At 39.7% G+C, this 22,843-nt stretch overlaps 4 protein-coding genes across 6 annotated transcripts in view; 2 read left to right on the forward strand and 2 right to left on the reverse strand.

The window, feature by feature from the left end:
• Positions 1-3,605: 3,605 nt before the first annotated feature.
• LOC129787213 (deoxynucleoside kinase) lies at positions 3,606-5,811 on the reverse strand. 2 transcript variants are annotated; one of them, XM_055822598.1, is made up of 3 exons: positions 5,588-5,811; positions 4,489-4,711; positions 3,606-4,410 (listed from the first exon to the last, which is right to left on the reverse strand). In XM_055822598.1, exons 1-3 carry the CDS (start codon positions 5,601-5,603, stop codon positions 3,882-3,884), a joined length of 768 nt encoding a protein of 255 aa, XP_055678573.1. In that variant the 5' UTR covers positions 5,604-5,811; the 3' UTR covers positions 3,606-3,881. The 2 variants fall into 2 exon arrangements, with proteins under 2 accessions (XP_055678573.1, XP_055678575.1); XM_055822600.1 differs by lacking the exon at positions 5,588-5,811 and adding an exon at positions 4,781-4,991.
• A 23-nt stretch (positions 5,812-5,834) lies between these two features.
• On the forward strand, positions 5,835-7,446 carry LOC129787212 (uncharacterized). The gene is made up of 2 exons (XM_055822597.1): positions 5,835-5,997; positions 6,132-7,446. The coding sequence occupies exon 2, from the start codon at positions 6,170-6,172 to the stop codon at positions 7,295-7,297; it is 1,128 nt and encodes a 375-aa protein (XP_055678572.1). The 5' UTR covers positions 5,835-5,997; positions 6,132-6,169; the 3' UTR covers positions 7,298-7,446.
• Positions 7,447-8,002: 556 nt separating this feature from the next.
• Positions 8,003-9,872, forward strand: LOC129787214 (uncharacterized). The gene is made up of 2 exons (XM_055822601.1): positions 8,003-8,427; positions 8,491-9,872. Exon 2 carries the CDS (start codon positions 8,540-8,542, stop codon positions 9,572-9,574), a length of 1,035 nt encoding a protein of 344 aa, XP_055678576.1. The 5' UTR covers positions 8,003-8,427; positions 8,491-8,539; the 3' UTR covers positions 9,575-9,872.
• Positions 9,873-12,381: 2,509 nt separating this feature from the next.
• Positions 12,382-22,843, reverse strand: part of LOC129787215 (mucin-2) — a 94,758-nt gene continuing 84,296 nt past the window's right edge. For both annotated transcript variants that reach the window (XM_055822602.1, XM_055822603.1), the window contains exons 6-7: positions 19,989-22,510; positions 12,382-17,106 (exon numbers count right to left, since the gene is read on the reverse strand). In XM_055822602.1, the coding sequence (XP_055678577.1) occupies positions 15,863-17,106; positions 19,989-22,510 (3,766 nt within the window). In that variant the 3' untranslated portion in view covers positions 12,382-15,862. The remainder of the gene's footprint in view (positions 17,107-19,988; positions 22,511-22,843) is intronic.

Raw genomic sequence — 22,843 nt, forward strand, 5'->3', positions numbered from 1 at the left:
TGGGACTCCTCTTAAAAAAAAGGGGGAAGAGTTGAGGAATTTGAGGAATTTGGTCGTTTGAGAACAGGTTAAGAGTAGTATTTCTCTTCGGAATAGGTTTACTAAAACATTGGATACCTGGGCGAAAGGAAGTTCTCTGAGGTTATAGTTTCGCATAGTAAGGTATCAGGAGAAGAGAAGTGTGCCTGTGCATATGGAAGAGCGATTCACTCTGTTTATGTGATCAGTAGTAATACTGTGATAAACTAGCTCTTCAAACATCCATAGAACCATTATGATGTAGCAAGGTATCAACTTGATGTCCCAATAGATATGGTAGAATGGATGAATAGGAATGTAGGTCTGGGCGATCAATGGACGCATTGTAAGCTAGACAAGACATTCAGGTCATGCAACCAGTTAATACTAAAGACAACATTCATGAGTCTTCGTTGATTAGATGATATAGAGATTCATGAGTCTGTGAGTAAATGATACTGGTGTAGATAAAGCATGACGAGGTTTTCGCGGAGAGGCATCATGCTTGCATGGTGGGCCTGTTACGTTGAAAACCTGAAATGTCGTATTGATCAACATCAATCCAAGATTTAGGTCCAAGGTTCTTGATAGTTAGTCATACGGCGAATGGTTTCTCGGAGACACTAGTCTCTATGGAACGAGCTTACGGTTCCTGGAACTGGGTAAGCTAAGTCTAGACATATGTTCCATGAGAAACAAGTAACATGGCGAAAGCCGTGTTGAGAGAACCTTCTGTAGGTTCATGGGTGTGATGATTTTGTGTCATGTGCACTGGCGTACTAAATCAAACAGAACCCTTGTGTACTTGGACTACCAGGTACGGTTCCATTAGGAACAATTTGATATATTCTTCCAGTCGTCTATAGAGTTGTTGTCCACTGTGCCGGGCTTGCACTCTAGAACACATGAACCCAGTTGTTATCGCATTCTTTGCGAAGTATACTGGTCGGAAGAGGTTCCACTGGAACATTTTGATATGATCTTCAGTTTGTGCAAAGAGTTGTTGTCTAATACAGACCTGTACTCTATACAAGGACCGCAGTTGTTATCGCATTCATTGCGAAGTATACTGGTCGAAGATCACGGGAAAATTCGGTCAATCTGTCTTGCTTTTCCTAGCTTGTGCCGAGGACGTCACAAAAGTCAGGAATGGCCGAATGTAGTACCGCTGGTACTAACTGTCATGGTATAGGACAGATTGGCTTATGTGTGTGGGGTTGGCGGGAGTCTTAAGGTGGCTCTCTCTCCCAACCACCGTAGTACGGTTGGCTCAGTTACTCGTGGGCCATGGGGTCGTACGGACGGACCCACCCCATAAGTCTGAATCGTAGTACCTGGCTATGACAATTGGTATCTCATTGTCAGGTATTTTACAATTTGCAGCAATTTTTCAGGACTTTTATAGCCTTTATATCAATTTATTTGCGATATATGTAGGGGAGACCGGGGTAAAAATAGTCAATTTGCGTAAATCCTTATCTGCAGGATTCCCCAAGGACAAGAAAATTTCCTTAATAGGTCATTCTTATAGGAAATTTTCTTGCCTACAACTTTGTCTCAGACCACTTTTCTCTATCTCCCCGGGAAATATGAGTTTTCGAGCTTTTCCTAAACCCTTCCGCTTCTGACTTTTTTTAAACGCGGCGGGTAAATATAGTCACCAGTTGGCTAAATAAAGTCGGTCCAGTTTTCCGACATTTCCAATGATTTCTCACCTGAGAGATTGACAGTAGTTGATAGCTAAACTTCTCACCTTTTGATCCGCGACAAGGAATTTTACTTTTATACGCACTAAAACAGAGAATTTTGCGATTTTCTCAAACACGCAATTTTGCAACAAATGAATAGAAAATATGCCAAAAATTTCGATCTCCCATATGATTTACATGGGATGACCCGATCTACCCCAAGGGGTATGTTTTGATTCAAAAAATTGTAGAGAAAAATCATTAAAAGTTATTGAAGAATACACCTTGGCAACATTTTCTGCACTAATCCAGCTAGTGAGAAAAATTATCAGATGGGAAAACTGCTGAAGGAAATGTTCGGAAAACGCGTTTTTCTCAATACGCAAAAGTTTGGGAAATGGGCCAAAAATCTATTTTCATTTTTAACTCCTAAAGTACTGATCGGATAACCTCCAAATTACTGTCAAAAATTATAGGTTGGTAGGGCTTTGCACCCTAATTTTTTCCGATTTTTCCGATTTATATTTTGGGAGAAATTGGCATTTGAAAATTCCAAAATGACTATTTTTACCCCGGTCTCCCCTATGATCTAAATTACTGAATTAGGTGTAAGATCGCAATTCATGTGACCTAGTCCTCATTTTTCGATGTGTATTTGATACCCAAAATGAGATTATTCAATATTAGTATTAGTTTAGTTTAAATAAAATGAATGAAACAATAAAAATTTTCAACCATAACATTTTCTTATTATTAAATTTAGTCAAAATTCACTTAATTTGTTTGATCAATTTTTGCTAAATATTTTACCAAACTTAATTTCACTTAATCACGATATTTATTCTGTTGAAGCACTCAGGACTCAGAAGATATTTCTCATTCAAAACGTCTTCTTTGGCCTCTCTTTTAATGTATTTTCAACTTGGAAAAATAATTATAAATTCATTTAAAATCGAGAAAATAAAATGTTTCCCGTTTGGGTCTGCGAATGGCTCAATGGACACGAAAGGGTTAAGTGAATTTGTGTAAAAATACTACTACTAACTAATATGGAGGGGTTTGGAGGCGCTCAACAACTTGGGCTATATGCGCCGATTGTGTAAAAATATCTAAACTAAATAATCTCTAAAGGAACACCAGCTAATTTTGTTCAAATACTGTTCCAATTTGCGATCATTACTACTTTATTGTTTATTGAGTTCAACGTATATTCAAATTTTGCTCAATTTCTTGTATATCAGTTTTATTGTTGATCAAATCATGATCTAATTTCCTGGCCACCCTGTAAATCTTTTTTTTTTCTTTAAAATTAACGGTTTTTTTTTAAACAGGACATGATCAAGATCGCAGGATTGGCAAGATCGCCGTTTGATCTGATAGCCTTCATTGAATTATTTAATTTTTTCTGTGATTTACCTAATATAACGAAATTTTCTAGCGTCCTAAGCATTCTAAGTCATCAAAATATTCTTCAAAATACGCAAGATCGCAAGTTAAAAGGTGATCTTCATAGAATTCTTGAGATCTCTTCGTTCTTTTAGTTGCGATCGCATTTTTTCCTCACTCAGAATGATCATCTTTTAAAAACCCTATGTAATTAATTCCTCATTGAAATTCCGCTAGATCTCTTCTTATCAAGTTTTTCTTCGCGCTTTTTTTTATATTTGTTTTGATTAGAGATTAAATTTCAACTTTTAAACTAATCAGTGTTATTTTTAATTAATCAAATAGAGTTCTAAACAAACTTCAATCAAATAAACAAAAAATTGCCACAAATCTTAAGGACATCGAAACGAAGAAAAATATTCCCAGATATCTTTTAAAAATTGCAAATCGTTGCTCTTTTATCATCATTTGAGCTTGTTTATATGACAAGATATCTAATAATTTCAAAACATCTTGTGGGTGGAATAAACTCCGTTTATTGTATCCAATTGAAAAAAAAGTAATACAAATTGCTACTTTACAATATAATTAATAATTTCCTCTAAATTGCCTTTGGAATTCCACGCGTGCATCGGGACTTCTTTCTTTGGTCCTCTCTTCTTCATCCAGTTCCATCTCCGGGAAATGCTCACACTCAAAAAAATTTAAAATAAAAAACAAACACCATTAGCTCTAGCGGGGGGAATAAATTACGCGGGAGGGCTAGGCTGTTTTGGAGGGGGGCCACTGCTAGAAGGCCTCCTTTGACTGCTTGCTGGGCGATGCGAGAATTGGCTGCCGGACTGTGTTCTGAATGATGGGCTCGAGGATGCTGCTCTCACTCCGCACGTACTCTGTCCCGATGTTGCTGAGATCGAGATTTGCATTGAGTACCGTCACGGGAGCCGGGCAGGGATGCTGCCCGTGGATTAGCCAATTCTCGTAGCGCTCATGAATTTGGCGCAAATATTCGAGAGGGACGCAGCTCTCTTCGGAACGTGCACGTGCCCGGACACGTTCATAGGCAACTTCCGGATCTGTCCGGAGGTAGATAATACGATCCGCCTGGACGTTAATCATGCGCTCAATGCTTGCATACCACTCCTGGAGGATGTTGTACATCCCCTCGTGGAGCATCCCGGACTGCATCATGTTCTCCACAAAGCAATACCGGGCGCTGTACATTGATCGTTCCATCAGCTTCACGGGCTTCGTCGTTGGTTGCACGTGCATATTCAGCATCGTGATTGTCACGTAGGTCTGAAAGGGCATAGCCCATCTATTTGGGATGAAAGAAGGAAGAACATTCCGTTCAGAAACTTCAATCCGGAAGGCAGAGAATGCAAATTAACCTCACCTGTAGGGCTCTTTGTACATGAGATCGAGAAGATTGACCCCACCGCAGTTCCTCCACTGCTCCACAGGCTCAGTGAGGAGACACACGAGGTCCTGGTACTTCTGGAAGTGATTCAGGAAGGTCGTCTTCCCACTCCCGATGTTCCCTTCAATGAAAACCGTAAAGGGTTGTCCTTCGCTGCAAAATTTAGCTCCACTGCTGGCCATCCTTGAGATAAATCTACCTGCACGGAAAAAGAGGCCAAAAGTCAGCCACCTCATCTACTTCTTCCCAACCCACGCTATGATCTCACTTTTTTCACACGTAAAATTAATCAATTTCTATTGAATTTCTCCACCGGCTTTCCACGTTTTTCACTTTATTGCAATCTTGGGGAGATTTTGTCGGGATTTTTGTAAAATTAGGACAATAATTTAGGGGAGAAATCACGAGTTTTCTTGGAGAGTTTTGCGGAAGAACTAAATTTTCTCTGGAAGCCGTTTTCCCTCCAATTTTGTATTTTGGTTAGAGAGTGAGATACACGATTGACGATTTGTGGGTGAGAAAGAGAAGGAGATAATTATTTGATGATATTTCAAATGTGATCATATTTCAATGAAACATTTAAGCAGTCGCGTGAAACATTCTAATTAAAATGATTTTTCGGCTAAATTATGATTTTGTATTATAATTTTGCTTCTGCGGCATTAATTCATTATGAAAAATCAGAAAAGCTAGCACGTGTACGGAAAATTGAAGAAAATTGGGTCAATGTCCACCAAACTTTAGCCCCATTTGATAAAATAATAATAGTTTCATGATATTTTTGGGACAGACTAATAAAAATTCAGAAGAAACATAAGAAAATTCCGATATTCTCCGCGGAGAAATTCGCTATTCTTGCTTTGTTTACAATATTTTCCGGCTGCGCATATTTCATCATGTTGCGTTCTCCAGAACGCATTTTTTCCTTCCAGATTTTATGAAAACTTCACAGAAAAATGAAAAATAACTAACAAAACTCTCGCTTCACAATTTTCCCCTTCACTTAATCACCGGGATTTGCAAAAATAGCGAAAAACTGGAAAACAATCACAGAAAACTGAGGGAAATTACTCACAGAATGTTCCTCGCATTTGGATGCAATTATCGCAATGAGATTTCTTCTCTAAACACTTGTACACCACACATAAAGCACCATTAGATAAACAAGTTCTTCCTGGAAAAACTGCCGAGTTTTGTCATGTGGTGGAATTCAAAGAAAAACAAGAAAACATTGGAGGAAAAATTTTGTTTACTTCAGCTAATTTGAGGTTATGTTTTCCAAATTTTTCGCTTGCAACAGAAACACTGCAATTGTCACTCTTTTGAAACATTACCGTTAGTGCAATTGTGAGTGTTCCATGTTTTCAGATTGATGCAAGATTTTTATTTTTGCCTAAATAAGAAGAATTTGTGAGTGTTTTTGCATGCGAAAACGTAATATTGTAATCGAGAGAAATATTAAAGAGACTACAAGTCGTTGAAAAGGTAAGAAAAGAAGGAATTCCCCAAAGATTTGAAAGAAATTAGAAGAGCTGATAAAAGCTAGGTTAGGGTTACTTTTTGGGGCGTTTATAAAACAACGAAATAGAAGTAAAGTCCTGAAAATTGAACTTTTGTAGTCCAACCACATTGAGAAACAGAAGACTCCACCAAAACAATGGCTCTCAATGAAGATATTAAGTTGAGGAATTTTGCAACAGGCAAGGAAATGATAAAGAGTATGATGAGAATGAGGGATGGTTTGTCTTACGCTGATCTTCCAAAGAAACGGAATGTTGTGTTTAACATGGAAGAACTCATCAGGGAATTTGTCAAGTTATGTCCGGATTTCTTGGAGGATCCCACTGATGCGAATGCTTCTCAAATATCCAAAAAACTTACACTGGATATTCTCTACAATCTAAGTCCAAAGTCAAGGAAAGGCGTTGATACAAGGGAGCGTCTGAGATTTCGCCTTGAAAGTAATGGAAGAATAGTGAAAAATAGCATTTTTGTCTATATGGGGAAGGGAAACGATCCAAGAACTAACACGCGTCCACGAGCAAGGGATGGTTTGCTTCATCTTACAATTGATCAAGCATGCCTTTTGGCACTGAAGAAGTTTGAGAAACTCATCGAACTGTCAGCTGCCAAGGGAGAGTACTTGTTGACTCCATTGGCTGCCAATGTCTTCTCCGGATCAGTTGTTGATCTGTATGAAGAACTTAAGGGTCTCGGGGTGTCCTATGACATAGCCCATCTGGTGAAGACAATCAACCAAAGCATGTACCGTGGGGGAGAACATCTTGAATATAGTGATTTGAACGCAGCTGCAGCGTTACATCTTTCCAGTACATCACATCTAAGGAACCGCGACTTAGCAAAAGACATCATAAAGAGTAGATTGAACACTTATCTGAGGGCAGGAAAGAAGTTTGACATTGATGTATTTGAGCTATTTGCCAAGTACACCACCATAGGACAATTGGCTCTTCGTGAAGGAAACGCAACAGTGGACAGGCCAGCTTTTGATCTGGAGTATGAAGGAGCCGTAGGTGGAGATGTTGAAGCAGCAGACGAGATCGAGGAGCCAGTTGAGTCAGAGGACGAGGAGCTTCTTGTTGAATCAACCCAACTGGAGTACATATGCGCCGTAGATGAAGATGCCGAAGCAGCAGACGAAATCGATCAGGAGCAGCCAGTTGAATCAACCCAACAGGATTCTAAAGCAGCTATGCAGTGCTATATCTGTAATCTTGTGTTTTCATCCGAGAATAAGAGCCAGGATGTTGTTTTGGAAGTTTAAAAAATGGCGAACAAGAAGTTTTTTTTTCTAGACTCTGTTGATTTAATTCTTAAAATTTTAATTGAATCTTATCAAGTTTTTCATTGAATTAGTCAAAATAATGTTAACTACTGACCAAAAACTGATATGAAATAAACGAATTTAACTGATTTTGAATTTTCATTTCATCATGGCGATTGAGAAACAAAATGGTGGTCAATTTTATTTATTATTCGTTCTCAAATCTTCTTCTATATAATAAAGAAAGGCCTGTTTGTTGGTAATCGTCGTTCCGACTTTTCTATACAAATCCACACCGTTTGACCAATCGCGATGAAATTTGGTACAGAGGCTCCTTATAACAGGCGGTTTCAGATGGCCGTATTCATTTTCCCCCCAAAGCCCCCCTTCAGGTAGCCCCCATAGAGATTTCATGCAGTTTTTGCAAATTTTTGAATTTGGCGCCTGACATTTTGTATGAAAATGATTTCTCCTCATTGCAAATTTTTTTTCGGGATTTATAAGTGGCCTCAATCAAACCATCACAATTTTTTTTCCTCTAAAATTTGCGCGAAGCGCAACAAATCCCCGCGAAGCGGGGCGAGGTAAATTGGAGCGAAGCGACAATTTACCTCGTATAAATTATAGTTATCTGTCGAGATTGCTTTGAGCAGGGAGATTAATGTGTCATCGTAGTCCTTTCAGGATGACCGAACAGAAGATTTATTTCCGCTTTTCATTCTCCGGATCGTAGCGTCCTTTTGCAGCTTTTCAAGTTAGATTTTTAACGGATATTTAACCTCAATGCCTCAATCAAGATTTTATTCATTTTTAACTTTGAAAAGAATTTAATTTCAATAAAAACGAAACAAAAGAAAGAAAATAGAGAATCCCGCTTGAATACAACAGTTTCAATTATATTAATAAAAAAGTTTTTTTCTCGTACGTTGAAGGGTTAAAAAAAATAGCGCGTAGTAGGCGATTTTTTCCTATCTTCCCTGCGTGAATTTCTTGAATTTTCGTGCGTGAATCACGGTGTTTAACCACCAATAGTGAGCAGAATACATACAAAGAGGCTGCAAATTGCAGTATATCCGGAAAAATAGGGGATTTCCTCAAGAAAAAAGAACCTGAAAATCAACTCTGAGAAAGTGAGGTTAGAAAGTTTCAAGTGATGAAGAAAAATATTCAGGAAGTTCTTTGATTTGTTTCAGGATTTTTTTTCGCTCCTCTGCCTTTCTAGTGAACCAAAAAATCACAATTATGGAAGCAAATGTGAATGAGATCTTGATGAACTTTGAGGAAAGCAAGAAGATGGTGATTGAATTCATGAAGACCGGTGTACCGCCGGAAATACTTGCCCAGCCATTCAATGCAGGAATGTACGACATGCGGGTACTTGAGAGGGAGTTTGTCAAGTTGTGTCCGGACTACAGTGTGGAGCCAGCCGATGCGGATACCCATCAAATGTCCAAATTGTTTGCCATTGAAGTTCTTTACAATATCGGCCCATCTTGCAGTCGCAATTGGAACACCGTTAAGATGTTTCCGCTCATCTACAAGGATGCCAAGGGAAGGATTCACAGGAACAAAGCTTTTTTGCACATGATCACGGGCAAGAATGTTCCCCACAATATGTTGCGTCCCAAAGCAGCACGCGGTGTGATCCATTTGACGATCAAGCAAGCCTATCTTCTTGCGCTGAAGAAAATGGAGAAGCTGATTGACTTTTCAGTTGCCAATGGGATGTATCCACTGACCCCAGTGGTTGAGCATGGCCTTAATGGGTTAATTCCGGAGCTATACGAGGAGCTGAAGGAGCAATTTTACTATCCGCATGACATTGCGCACCTGGTGAAGTCCATCAATCAGAGTTCGTACGAAGGTGGGGAGAATCTGCGGTACAGTGAGGTGCACGTGGCTGCTGCACTCTCCATTGTCGCGACGATTTTTATGCACCGTGCTCGTGCCATGGAAATCGTTAAGGGCAGAATATGGTTCTTCATGAAGGCAGGGAAGAAGGCGGATATTGTACTGTTTGAGGTCTTTGCGAATTACGCCATTCGCAGGAAGCTTCAGAATGCTAATTTGCAGCTTGATGCATTTCCTTTGACTGCCTCAGTGATGCAGGAAGCTGATGAGGATGAGGAGGGAGCAGTTGGTGGAGATGTGGAGTCTCCTGGTGCTCTTGAAGGCACAAATGAGGAGCTTCCAGTTGAAGCAGTTATGCGGTGCTATATCTGCAACCAGGTGTTCTCTTCTGCAAACAAGGATCAAGATGCTTTAATTGAAGCATAAAATGACGAAAAGGACTCTCTTTTCCTTTATTTGAAGATCATTTTGTTTTAATTGAAAGACAAACTCTGAATTAATCCTTAAAGATCCTTATTATGAATTTTTTATTGTTAGAAATGCATTTTTCTTTAACTAAACGATTTTTTAGCGATCGATTTCTTGAATTAAAATTAAGAATTAAGGAGTTAAGAAAATAATTTAGATTTATCAGACAATCTAATCGAATGTATTGAAGCATAATTTATGCTTAAGAACTGTGAAATAATGAAAATAAATGAAATTTTCTCGATTCTAATAAAAAGTTCTTGAACTTTTCTTTTGAATACTTTATTAACCTTCGTATTGCCATGAGGGGTACGGGACAGACCCCAGAGGTATTTTGCATATTACCCAATAAGATTTATAATAGAACCAATCTGTTAGAAATTATTTGAGAACTTTGAGAAAATTGAAACAAGTTTCTCCAACGAAAGATGTTGAGACTTTAGGAACACAGAACTCCTTCCGGAAGCGTCGGCAGGGGATCCGCGTCTTAATCCAACCGAATTAAAACAACTATCTCCGAAGCTTTCGACGCAGTTTGAGCGTCTTTCTCAACGGTATCTCGTTCACCGGAATATTGGAGGGCTTTTCGGATTTTTTTTTACTTTTTCACAATTTTCTTCAGTTTCCAACATTTACAACTTTTTACTGGATTCTTTCTCTTTATGAGATCTTTGAGGAGATTGTTCAATTTTCTGATTTTTTTTTTAGAAACTTGTCTGAGTAGATTACAAAAATTTCTTAGTTTTGAAAAATAAAAAAAAAATGATTTTTTAATTCCTAATTTTTCAACCTAAAAATACTTCGCCATATTTATTTTCATTCAGACAGCGTCCTTTGCCATTTGTTGATATTTCGCACAGAATTGATTGTTTTTCGTGGAAGGAGCTCAACAATTTGCATACAAACTTCTCATATAACTTTATGTGAAGGAAATTCGTTTCATATTCACCACAAATAGGAGATTTCTTCGGAATAAGGCAATAAATCGTTCAAATTAGTGAGCCTACGGAAGTGAGGTTAGAATTCTCTCAAATATTTTGGCGTCCTTTTGCAGTGAATCACAATATTTGTTATTTTGCAGGATTTTTGCCGATCTCTAAATCTCTTTCACTTGAAATTGACTTAAGATCTCTTCCTGCATCGAGATGGCAGATCCGGAAGAATGGGTGTTGCAGAATTTCGTAGACTCCAAGAAGCTGTGCATCCGTATGATGCAGAGAGATACTCCAAGTGCCTATGATATAGAAAAACATTGGCAAAATAAGAGGCAACTTATGTGTGACATGTATATGCTTCAGACGGAGTTTGCAAAAGTCTGTCCGGACTATTTGGTGGAGCCCAAAGATGGGAATGTTCAGCAAACTTCTGAGTTCTTTGCACGTGAAATTCTCTTTGAAATTAGCCCAAAGTTCAGCTGGGTTCGAAATGTTGACAAAGAATTCTCTGTGATGCTGGTCAATAAGGATGCCTACGGGAATGTTGTGAGGAATCGTGTTGTCATACATATTTTCGAGAAATACCCACCACAAAGTACAATACATCCCCGTGCCATTGATGGAACGATTCATCTCACGCTCCAGCAAGCATGGCTTCTGGCACTGAAGAAAATGGAAAAGGCAATGGAGTTTTCATTTGCAAAGGGAGGGCTTTTTATGACTCCACTAGCTGGAAGTAACTTCCGGGGACCTATTACTGCTCTATACAATGAGCTAAAGGAACTCGGGGTATCCTATGACATGGCACACCTGGTGAAGATCATCAATCAGAGCGTGTATGACGGAGGAGAAAATCTGGATTACAGCGAATTGCATTGTGCTGCAGCTTTTACTGTTTCAACCACATCCAATATGAGAGATCGCTTCGGTGCAATGGCCATCATTAGGAGACGGGTATGGAGATACATGTTACATGGGAAGAAGGCAGATGTAGCCAAGTTTGAGATCTTTCTAAAGTACACCACTGTGGGGCAGCATTTTAGATCAATCGGCCCGGATAAAGCTCTGACACCACTGACTGCATTGCAGGGAGAGTCAGATCATGCAGCAGGAGGAAACACAAAGCTGGGAGTTACAAGGATAGAAGATGAGGAGCTTGATTCTGAGGATAGCAACGAAGACATGAGATCAGCAGAAACCGACATCAGTGATCAAGAGTACATAACAGCCGACAGCAGTGATGATGAATCATTTCTTGATGCATAAAATGATGAGCAAACCACCCACATCATTCGTTCACCTTTCATTATCCCTTTGAATGATTTTTTTTTCAAAATTTTAATTTTATTTTAGACATTTCTGAAGATTAAAAGAGAAATAGATTTATTTTAAATAGAAAACATATCCTTAGATGAAGAAAGCTAAACCATTAAGGAAATTGATGGAATAATGATGATATTTTATTTGTTAAGTTTGAACAGTTTGAATTTTATTAACAGTATGAGATGAAGAACAAGATTTAGGAATTTTAAGAAGAAACATCGAAGACATAATGATCTTTAATAAAGAATTTTAAACATTTTTTTTAATTTTTTATTCGTGTTTTTCGAGTTTTAGTAATTTTTTGTATTGTTAAGAAAGATACTTAGGTTCTGTTGAAGTAAAATTAACTGAAGCATTTATTAAAAAAATATATTTTAGGTACTTACCTTATCTGGTTCGTGTGTAATCTCAAAACTAAAGAAAAATAACCTTTTTTCACAAAACCTGAAAGTTGATGAAAATGATCCTTTTTTAACATAATTCCGGAAGCAAATAAAACAACCCTCCTTGTTCGTTGATAGTGTATATTTCTTCAAGATACAATTACATAATATTTTTTGCATCCTATCTTACGCAATTAAGACGATACAACAATGTTAATAAATAAACAAATTACAAAAGCTTCTCTACAGTAAATTTGACGATTTTTTTCCTTTAGCTATAGACTCTCATAAAACATGGATAAAAATGTGATATTTTTCTTTTATAGATAAAATGCTCTCTTTTCTTTATTTTGGGAATGATTTGAAATTTTCAGGCGATAGACCTAAGAGACCTGACAGACCTGTGCTTAGCTTCCGAAGAGTTAAAATTGATGCCACTACGCCATTTTGACGAACTTTATTGTTAGTCTGGGTGTGATCAACGGAATGATTTTTTTCTGTCTTAATATCCTTTGTTTCCATAATTTTGTGAAAGAATTACGTTATATTGCAAAGAATTTGTGAATAAAACTCATTAAAAGAGCTCTTGAAAGATCAGAAAACGGCAGATCAAGGAGAGTTTTAACCTCTTTAACGGAAATTTTGAAAAAAAAAAACAACGCCATAAAAGTAAGGTTAGAAACTTCTTGAGGAATTTTATAGACTCAAGATCACAACATTCCTTTTGTGTTGTAGGATTTTGTGAGTTCCTGATCGTGTTTGCCGTACAATCAAGCCTTAAACTTCTCTAAAAGGAAAGTTGGAAGCTTCTTGGAGCGATGGAGAAGCCACCAGGATGGATTTTTTACAATTTCCGGGAGGGTAAGAAAAAGGTTATGAAAATGATGAGGGATGGTTTGTCTGCCGAAGAACTTGCAACAGCCACGAAGATCGCTGCGTATGACATGAAAGTACTCGAGAGGGAGTTCACGAAAATATGTCCGGATTACGCGGACGAGCTCACTGATCCCGATGATTTTCAAGTATCCCGTACCTTTGCCATGGAGATCCTCTATGAAGTGGGTCCAGCATCAAATCTTGTGAGTAATACTGAAACGAGGAGGATTATGGAGCTCACCCACATGGACAAGGCTGGGAAAGAGGTGACAAATCGTGTGTACGTGCACTTCCTCAAGAATCGCGATGCTCCACCTGTAACGGGGAATCCAAGAGCCATCAATGGGAAGATTCATCTTACAATCAGACAAGCCAGTCTCCTGGCGTTGAAGAAAATGGAGAAAGTCATTGAATTGATGGCTGCCAAGGAGAAGTACCTGCTCTTCCCATTGGCCGGGAATGTTTTCAGCGGTTCTGTGACTGATCTCCACAAGGAGCTCAAGGAGAAGTTTGGCGTAACCTACGACATAGCTCATCTGCTGAAGTGCATCAATGAGAGTGCGTATGGAGGTGGAGAGAATCTGGAATTCAGTGAATTGCCTGCTGCTGCAGCTTTCACTGTTGCATCTACGGCTCATATGTCAAATCGCGACAATGCTGAGAAGATCATGGAGTACAGAGTAAAATGCTTCCAGAGGGTAGGAAAGGAAGCTGATCTGGCACTGTTTGAGCTCTACACCAAGTACTGCATCCGTGGGCGATTGGTGAGACCAGATCCGAACTATTTGAAGAAGTTGAAGGAAAGTGAGCATCGCAGCGTTATGATTAAGCGGCTAACTCATTATGGGCTGTCGTGGAATAATTTGTGGAAGAATGAAGCTTCCAAGACTTCTGTGAGTGGAAATGTCAAACTTAAAGCAGAAGTTCCCGAGAAGAAATCTTCTGAAGCCAAAGACGAAGCATCAGGTGGGACTGAGGCATCAGGAGAGGAAAAGTTCTATGAAAGTTTGGCTGAGGAAGATGTAGTTGAGGAAGGAGCTGGAGCAGCCGCAGATCAGGGCAGCAATCAGGAACTTGAGAGCAGTGATCATGAGTCTGAGAACAGCGATTCTGAGTCTGAAAATAGCGATCCTGGGCTGGGATCAACGGAGGAAAGCGATCAAGACTCAACAGATGATGAAGACAACGAGATTTTAGCTGTGGAGAGTCCTGCTGAGGAGGACAGTCAACCAGAGATTGCAGTTGAAAGTTGAAGTAGTGAGTAAATCCCTTCTAATCTTCCCTTTTTTCTTAACAAAGAATATTAAAATGAATTAAGGATATCTTGAATATCATGAATTAGAAGCATTAAAGATGCATAAAATGAAGATTTATAACAGTCTTGAAATCATTGAAATGCAATTTAAAAGAATTTATCAAGAAGCAAAATTTTTTTGAATATTTTCATGTATCATTTCTTTTTTATGCTAAATATACATTTTTTATTATTATTTTAAATTATCTTTGTGAATAAAAATTAGATTTTTTGACTTTGGAAGTGACGCCATCTTCTTTTCTATGTATTCGACATTTTCTAAGCCGCCATTTTGATTGTTATGATACCAAAGGACGCATCTTTGAAACAATTAGCTATAAAAAACAAAATGGTGGAGAATTTGGTTAATTTTAGGAAGCTTTACAAGATCAATCGACTCAAATAGAAAGATGGATAAACTCAGCCATATTTAGATCTTTAACCCTTGGAGGCTTTCGACTTTTTTCAAGCGCCACAGAATTAAAATCTACTTAATATTTCGTGACAAATTCTACATCTTTATGTAGGGCAGTTCAATTACTTCAAGTTCGCCGAAAGAAAACTTGGAAAAACATTTTCTTTTGAGAGAAAATCAAGGTCAAAGTTTTGAGGTTAGAAACTCAATCCTCCAAATGTTAAACATATCCCCTGTTTCTATCAACTCCTTTGCATCATTCTTAGTTGCCTCGTGGTGAAGTAACTAGCTTCTCCAGCTTCTCCAGCTTCTCAGATCTTTTTTTTTAGTATTTATTTTATCTTAAAATGCTTGTTTTAAATGCTTCCTTTTAAAATTTCTCTTAAATACTCTAGCAAATTATTTTTAAAATCATCTGGCGTCAAAAATGGCGTCCTAACGGTCTCTTTTCTAACCTTAAAAATCAAATAAATGCAGCATTCTTCTTACAATCGATTATGAACCTTTTTTCTCACATTCTTACAAAGTCTATCGCCTGAAAAGCTTTTCATTCCCTCTCCACAAATTCCTTAAGCAAAGAATTTAAATTTCTTGGTCTATTTTTTCTGTTAAATACAATTTTCTGCTCATGATTTGCCTGTTGAATCTAATATCTTGTGTAAAATTCAGGACATTCGAAAAATAAGGCAGTTGTGTGTATGTTGTGGCAGTTTTCATGTTGATCCGAATGTGATGGTCAATAAATTCCTTTTTTTTACCTTAATTTTGTTTTACTTTATAAATAAGTTACGTCATTAAATCTACATAGGATTGATCATTTTTTTAATAATATATTAAAATGCTTTCTCTTCTAAGAATAAAAACTATCCTATAATTGGGAAAGTAGCAACAAAGTAGAGTTTGATAGGGATTCGTGTGGGGGGCTCTCACGTGGAGCCCTTAACGAATAAAATAGGTAGTTAGGTTTATTCTAAAACAGTCTACGAATTATTGCGGAAATGTTGCGGGTGGGGAGTTCAATCAGAGGGCTGTTTCGAGTGATGGCGGTGGTTTGGCTGCCACTGGCTCCGGGGATTGTCGGGCAGCACCTTTGGGGGGTGCTGCAGCGGGATTGAGCCCCATGAGGAATTGCGTTCGCTGAGCTTGGAGCATTTGGCTGCGATTGGATGCATAGGTGGGTGTCTTCTGCACCATTTCGTGCTTCATGAAATTATTCTCTTCCGCCTTGAGGAAGATGTTGTCCTTCATCTTTACAATCTCCTCCACAACATTCTTCGTTTCCGCTTTGATATCCACCGGCGGCGCCTCATCCGTGGACGCCATTGAGCTACGTCGTGTTGAGCTTCCGGGGCTGGATGAGTTGTCCTCCTCGCTGTTGGCCTCTGGGATTGATGTGGACATCACATCGTGCTTTGTGGCACTGTTGAGGCGCCAATTGACCGATCGTGGGGACATGTGCTTCCCACCGCCTAGCCCTCCCTTAGCCGGTGACCCCCCGAAGTTCCCCTGACGTATCATTCGACGACTCGCAAAGGTTTTCGGTGATCCACTGAGATCCTGGATTTTGAGACTCGTATTCAGTGGGGAGGGTTTCACGGGACTCGCAACATCCACCTTTGGTGGTGGCTTCTTCAGCAGCTGCTCCACAGCTGATGGCTTCGATACGGCCGTATTCTTTCCCGCTTTGGCCAGGAGAAGTCGCTTAAAGTCCATGAGACTCGTTTTGGGGGCTCCCATGCGATCTGAGCACGTCTGGGGGATTTCAACGGAATCCGCGGCCCAGCTGTGACGTCCCCGCGGTTGCTGTGGCTCCAAAATTCCCCGTGGTGTTGATCGCCCTGAGCTCGATGGGCTATTCCCGTTCGATCGCACTCCCTCCTGGATTCGTAGCTTTGTTCGCAGCTCATCAGCCAGGCTGGGTTTCACCGTTGGTGACCGTGGGGTGTCACGCGATGGTGTCGATGTTCGCATACTGCCACCACTGCGTGGATCAATCGGAGACTCTGTGGGGCTCTCCTCACGCACCGAGGACTCCTTCACGGGCGAGAAGAAGGTCTCAAAGCCCAATGGTGTTGTCTTCAGTGGGGTCCTCTTGGGCTTGTTGGGTGTCGAGTAAAGTGCCTCGACGGGTGGCTTTCGTGCCTGCAGCGTCCAGTACGTTGATCCAACGCTCTCGTAGACGGCTGGTGGCGCACACATGGCCGGTGCGCGTGGGAGGGTGGCAAGGTGGGTCCGAGTGTCGTCAGGGTACGAAGGTAGATAGCCTAGAGGAGTGGGGGGCACATTATTACTCAATGTGCAAACCCTTTTTGGCTCCGCAGTGGAGGAGATGGGTGTGTGTGTGGTGCTGGAAGCGTGCTCGAGGGATGAAAACATTGTGGGCACATGCATTGAACACACAAACGGATGGGGGCGAACATGAGGTGGGGGGGGGGTGGTAAAGCCATTCACAAAACACACGGTGCATAAAGTGGCAAATAATGCAACATATAGAGCTACAGTTGGTGGTGAAAAAATTTTACGCAGATTGAATTTTCATTTTTTTCACAATTTATTGTTTTTAAAAGTTTGTTTTTTTTGTAAATTAATATTTTTTTGTATTTAATTATTTTAAAGAAAATTATTTAATAATTAAAATTTCTAAATTCAGGACTAAGGGGCTTATAATTAATCGTAGCGTGAGATGAACCGACTATTTTGATTTTTTTCAGGATAAATCAAACCCTCATTTGAATTAACGAAATTCTGATAATAAAATTAAACTGATTAACTACAATATTCGGATTATTCACTACACATTCCGAATATTTAGTAAAATATTCGACATGTAAAAACCTCTTGATTAGAAAGAAGGATATTAAATATCCTAAAGAACGTTTCTTCTTGAAAAGTAAGAATATTTAATCGATTTATGACTTAAAAATTGAATTGTTTTTACAATTAATTTCCACGAATAAAAACGGTTTGAAACGAATTTAAGCAGATTTTGATAAGAATAATGATTGAGTTACATTGAAAATTTCAAGTCAAATGATTTAAAAAGTCTGTTTTCAAGATGTCTTTTAATTCCCATTAAAAACAATTAATTCTATTCTAATTATAATTGTTTTTATCAATATCAGATTAATTGAAATTACTTCAAGCCATCTTAAAATATTTTCCGAGGTTTTACTTAAAAATTCTATTAGAATATTTAATTTTCTAAACATTGGAATTAATCTTGAAACAAGATAAATTGATGAATCTCATTTGACTAAAAAAAAATAAAAAAAAGTTTATCAAAATCAGGTAATTTTTGAACCCAATTTAAACAGAATTTTTTACAAAATCTTTAAAATAAAGTTTATTGTTTTGACAGTATTTTAACTTAATGAAATATCGTCAATAAAACAGACATTACATTAAATTGATTTGAAAAAGAATATATAATAGGGTTTTCAAAAGAAAAAGTTTATCAAATCAGACCAATATATTCAGAGTTAAATTATATTTAAAATAAGAGGTTCAGAGGTGAATTTTACGAATTCGTTAATCGTATTCTCCAAATAGGAGTATTTTTATTTAACGCACGTCTTTTAAATGAATTCTTTAAACGTTTGCATTAAATACGAATATTTCACTCGTACTTGAGTAATGCAAATAATTTTTCTCTGTGTAGTATTCATGTCTAGATTTTTATCAGAAATTGATCAATAAATGTTTTTTTCATTTTTTTGTTGAAAAGTTCTATTCACAAATAAAACTAAAATAAATCTTATTTTAACTTTAATTTAATAATCTTAATAAAATATTAAAAAAAAAACTTTTCACTGCGTAAAATATTTCGTCCACCAACTGTGCATAGGTATTTACAGAGGTGTGTAAACGCAAATTAGTAAGGCAAAAATTAGGGTATAAAAAATGCACACAAACTTTCTCAATGTTAGTGGAACACATAAACACAATTATTTTTTCCATTTATATTTTTTTATTTACAAAAAACCATTTATTAATTGTCTTCTTTTGTTGTTGTAAATTAGAACAAATTGAACTTAACTTAAGGAAAATTATTCTTAATTGATTTATTAACTTTTAAAAAAGATTTTGTGAAAATTAATTAATTTTAAATAAAAAATAAATCCACACCGTAAAAAAGGATCAAAAATTAAATTAAAAAAATTGTTGTGAGAATATTATTTACACACAAAAAAAGGGATTTATGTAAATTCTTAGTTTCTTTGTAACATTAATATTAAAAAGTATGTATGTAAAAACAACAGTGTCGGATGGATTTTGTGTTTGCGGAAGAAGCAGAGGAAGTGCAAAATGTTTTGTATATAAGTTTTGTGTGTGGATGATGGTCTCGTTGGGAGAAATGTGAATTGAAATATTTACAATATGATATTCTTCCTCCACAACAACCCTCTTCACACAACAACCCTCCCATTGCGCTTTTTAGAGCTTTTATGTTTTAAGGGGGTGCTGCTCTGGGTGGGGGAATGTGTAATCGATATGGAGGGAAAAGAGTGGGTGGATGGGGGATTTTTTTTGAAGGGGAAGAGGGATCACCAAATGTCCGTTGTTCCCATTTCGCGGAAACTAAGAACACGGGCACGGTGTTCGTGACTATCGCCTGGCAGCGTGACGCGTGTCGGGGTGAGCGTGAGGACTTTGCGTATTGGAATGGGAGACCCAAAAATCCCATCGTCTGACTCCATGGCTCTGTCCACGTCCTCTGTGCCGGAAAATTCACTGAGGAGCTTCTCGAAGCTCTTCGTCACCGTCTTGCCGACGTTGCGATACTTGGTGTTCTCGAAGTAGTCACAAGTCCGTGGCAGGGGCACAATAAGGGGGACAGCTACTGCCTTTGGGGTGGTTGCACGGTCGCAGCTGGTGCTCCTGGTCGATGAGCGAAACTTGGGGTTGTGACAGAGTTTCGGGGAAACAGTTGGGGGGTAGTTTATACGCTCACGCCACAACCCCTCCTGCAGTTCCTTCTCAAACAGCTCAACCCCTCGGTCACCGAGGATGGGTGAATTGGCAGCTCTGTAGCTGTCGCTGCGCTTCACGAGTCTCTGATGGCGCTTTGGCGATGATGTGGATGCGTCACGTGGCGACGGGGAGGGGAATCTGGGACGTGGGAATGGGATTTTGGCATTATTCTTACCTGTATTGGCAGAAACCATGGGGGCTGCAAGATGTGGCGGTGGGGGTGGTAGGTATGTATCCTCTTCGCACTGAAGATTCACATAAGCCCCCGTGAGTGGTCCAAAGGGTAGCATTGGAGCTGGTGGGGGTGTCTTCACTTCCTCGTCCGATGGGGGCGCGTCCTCGTTCAGGGGTTCATTGGCCGCTGTGGCCTGATTTTCACTCGCGTACCTTCGGGCGGGATTGAGTGCTGGCACAGGGCGTACAATGGTGGGTTTTCGGTGCGTCAACCCACCGGGTGTGACGACTTGTGCCCCACTGGGGCTCACCTGACTCCCCTGCTGGGTGTCCTTAACACACGGTCCGGGGGCGAAAGTTGTGTGTGCACCCTTTCGTCGTTTCAAACTGTCTGAACTGTATACAACCTTCCCTTGCGCATCCAGCATGACGCGCGCACCCCTACGATTGTCGTTCTCCGTCTCCGTATCGATTTTCTTCTCGGCGGACGTGCTACTCGTGATGCTGGGTGACGACAGATTGCTCTCGCATCGCATGTTGGCTGGGAGTTCATTCAGAGACACATATTCCGTCTCCTCGGCAAGATTCCCCGATAGAACAGTTGCTAAATTCCTCTTGACCACGTCGTTGGTGTAATAGACACCACCCCCGGGTGTTTTGTTGTTATTCTTCACATCCGCAATGGTCACGTATTCCCCAGACGTATCGGGTTCCTTGGCTGCATCACCATCCGCCTCAGGCGTGTCTTTTTGGGGACTTTTCATTTTCGACAATGTCGGCAAGACTCCCTTAAGACGTCCCAGCATTGAATTTAGCGGCAGCAGCGTTGTCTTCTTCACATACTGCACCTCCTTCTTGAGCTCTGAAGGTTTAGTTGGACCAATGGGTGGTGCCGATTTGGGCGTATCAATTGTCTGGACGGTGGCATAGCCCGTGGATTGATTCACAGTGATAATTTGCAATTTCTCACTATCTGCCTTCTCACTGGCTTTATTGAATTGCAATGAATCCAGATCTGTCTCCTGAAGTGGAATCTCCAGCTTCTGCCTCTGGGCTGCAGATCCAGCTAAAGCTCCAGTTTTCTTTGCAATAACAGCCTGATACTCATCATCACTGTTTGTTGGCGTTATAACGCACATGGATGGAATTCTACTGGAATTAATTGTCGTCTTACTCCTGATCCTCTCAATGCGATCAACTCCCTCCAAGTCTGATGATTCGGAGTACTCAAACTCCGAGTAGCTTCGTACACCCTGAGTTGGACTGGAGTTTGCATTTGATTCAACGGGGGAAGAGCTTGTGTTGTTGCCACTATCTGGAGAATCCGTTCGTGCTTCCTTCTGCTGATCCTGCTGATGTTGATGAATAACAGCGGCTACTTCCTTCTGTAGCAGTACACCGTTTCTCTTAATTGTTCCCGTTCGTTCAAGTGTACTTCCCACAGTACTACTGGAGTAGCTTCTTTCCAGCGTTCCACCGCTATTCGTACTACTGCTACGATTGAGTTTTGTCAGTGAACTCTTTCTTTCTGGAACAGTTGGCCCAACAATAAGGCTACGATCGCTTCCTGCTGCCTTGAGGGTTGTACAGACTGTTCCTGCTGAACTCGTTGTTGTAGACGTTGAACCTTTGCCGAAGAGTTCGTATTCATTTTCAGCCGACAAGACTGTTTGATTGCCCGAACTGGAAAAGGAGTTTGTAGACGAGAGAGCCGAAGACGTGTGTAGGGGTGTTACTGGTTCTTCTTCTTTGAGAGTTTTCAGTCCTGAATCCACGTGGAAGGATGTGTAGTACCCCTCTGTGTCACAGGAGTATGCTGAACTTGTCTCTCCGTCATCGTAGAACATTTCATGTCCTTGTAGATCAGGTGTAGCTGTTCCCTCGCTCGTAACACTACTTGATGCACTCGTGTTGAGGAATCTCCTTCGGCTGATGATTGAACTAGGTGGTCCACTACCTGGATGATGATTGTGATTGAGACTGTTGCTTGAAGCACTAGACTTGGGTTGAGCCGTAATCTCACTCCCTATTGACGTCCTCCCAGACTCAGAGCTTGCACTCCAGTTGCCACTAGAAGAGTTAGGCTCCTCACGCGTTGCATGCCCTATCCGCCGTTGTCGTCGAATTGATGACGACTCACGCAACTTGACAGGATTTATACTTGCTGGCGATGCGATGGAGATACTCTTCTCCGACGAGGAGTACGAAGGCTTTCGCTCGTGCAAAAGCTTCCGCTCCTTCTCGCCCAACTTGCGGCGGTTGCGGATGCCAATACTTTCGTGAACATTAAAATCATCAATGTCGGAAGATTTGGCACCGCTCGAAACTTCCTTCCTGTCTTCGCTGCTATTGCGGTACATCCTTAAGCGATTCATACCCCATTGCTTCAGGGAGTTGAAGTGTGTCGAAAGGGTCCGGCCCGAGTCGAAGGGGTCCCTCTTGAAGATATCGCTGGACTTGGAACGTGGCACAATCATCAGGAGATCCTCGACGTCATCGGGTGCCGTCACCGTTTCAGGTTCCCTGTGACGTAGGGGAAAAAGGAGTTAGTTGGACTCCAGTATCTCGATGCATTTTTTTTAAATTATTAAGTTTGGTAATAGATAAATGTGGCAAACACACTTAAAAAAAATTCATTTCGGAAAACGTTGATCAGATTTCCAAAAAAGAAAAATTTGCTTTAAGGAATTTTGAATGTTGCTTTATGATCTTTTGATTGTTTTATTTATTTTTTATTAAAAAATGAATATTTTCTGTTTTTTTTTAATGTTTGTCTTTTAGATTGAGATTCTTAAAAAGTTAAATGAATAAAATTTTAAAATTAGAAATTTAAGAAAAATAAACAAAATAATTCTT

This window comes from Lutzomyia longipalpis, chromosome 1 (assembly GCF_024334085.1).
Source record: "Lutzomyia longipalpis isolate SR_M1_2022 chromosome 1, ASM2433408v1".
In the NCBI taxonomy this organism is placed as follows: domain Eukaryota; kingdom Metazoa; phylum Arthropoda; class Insecta; order Diptera; family Psychodidae; genus Lutzomyia; species Lutzomyia longipalpis.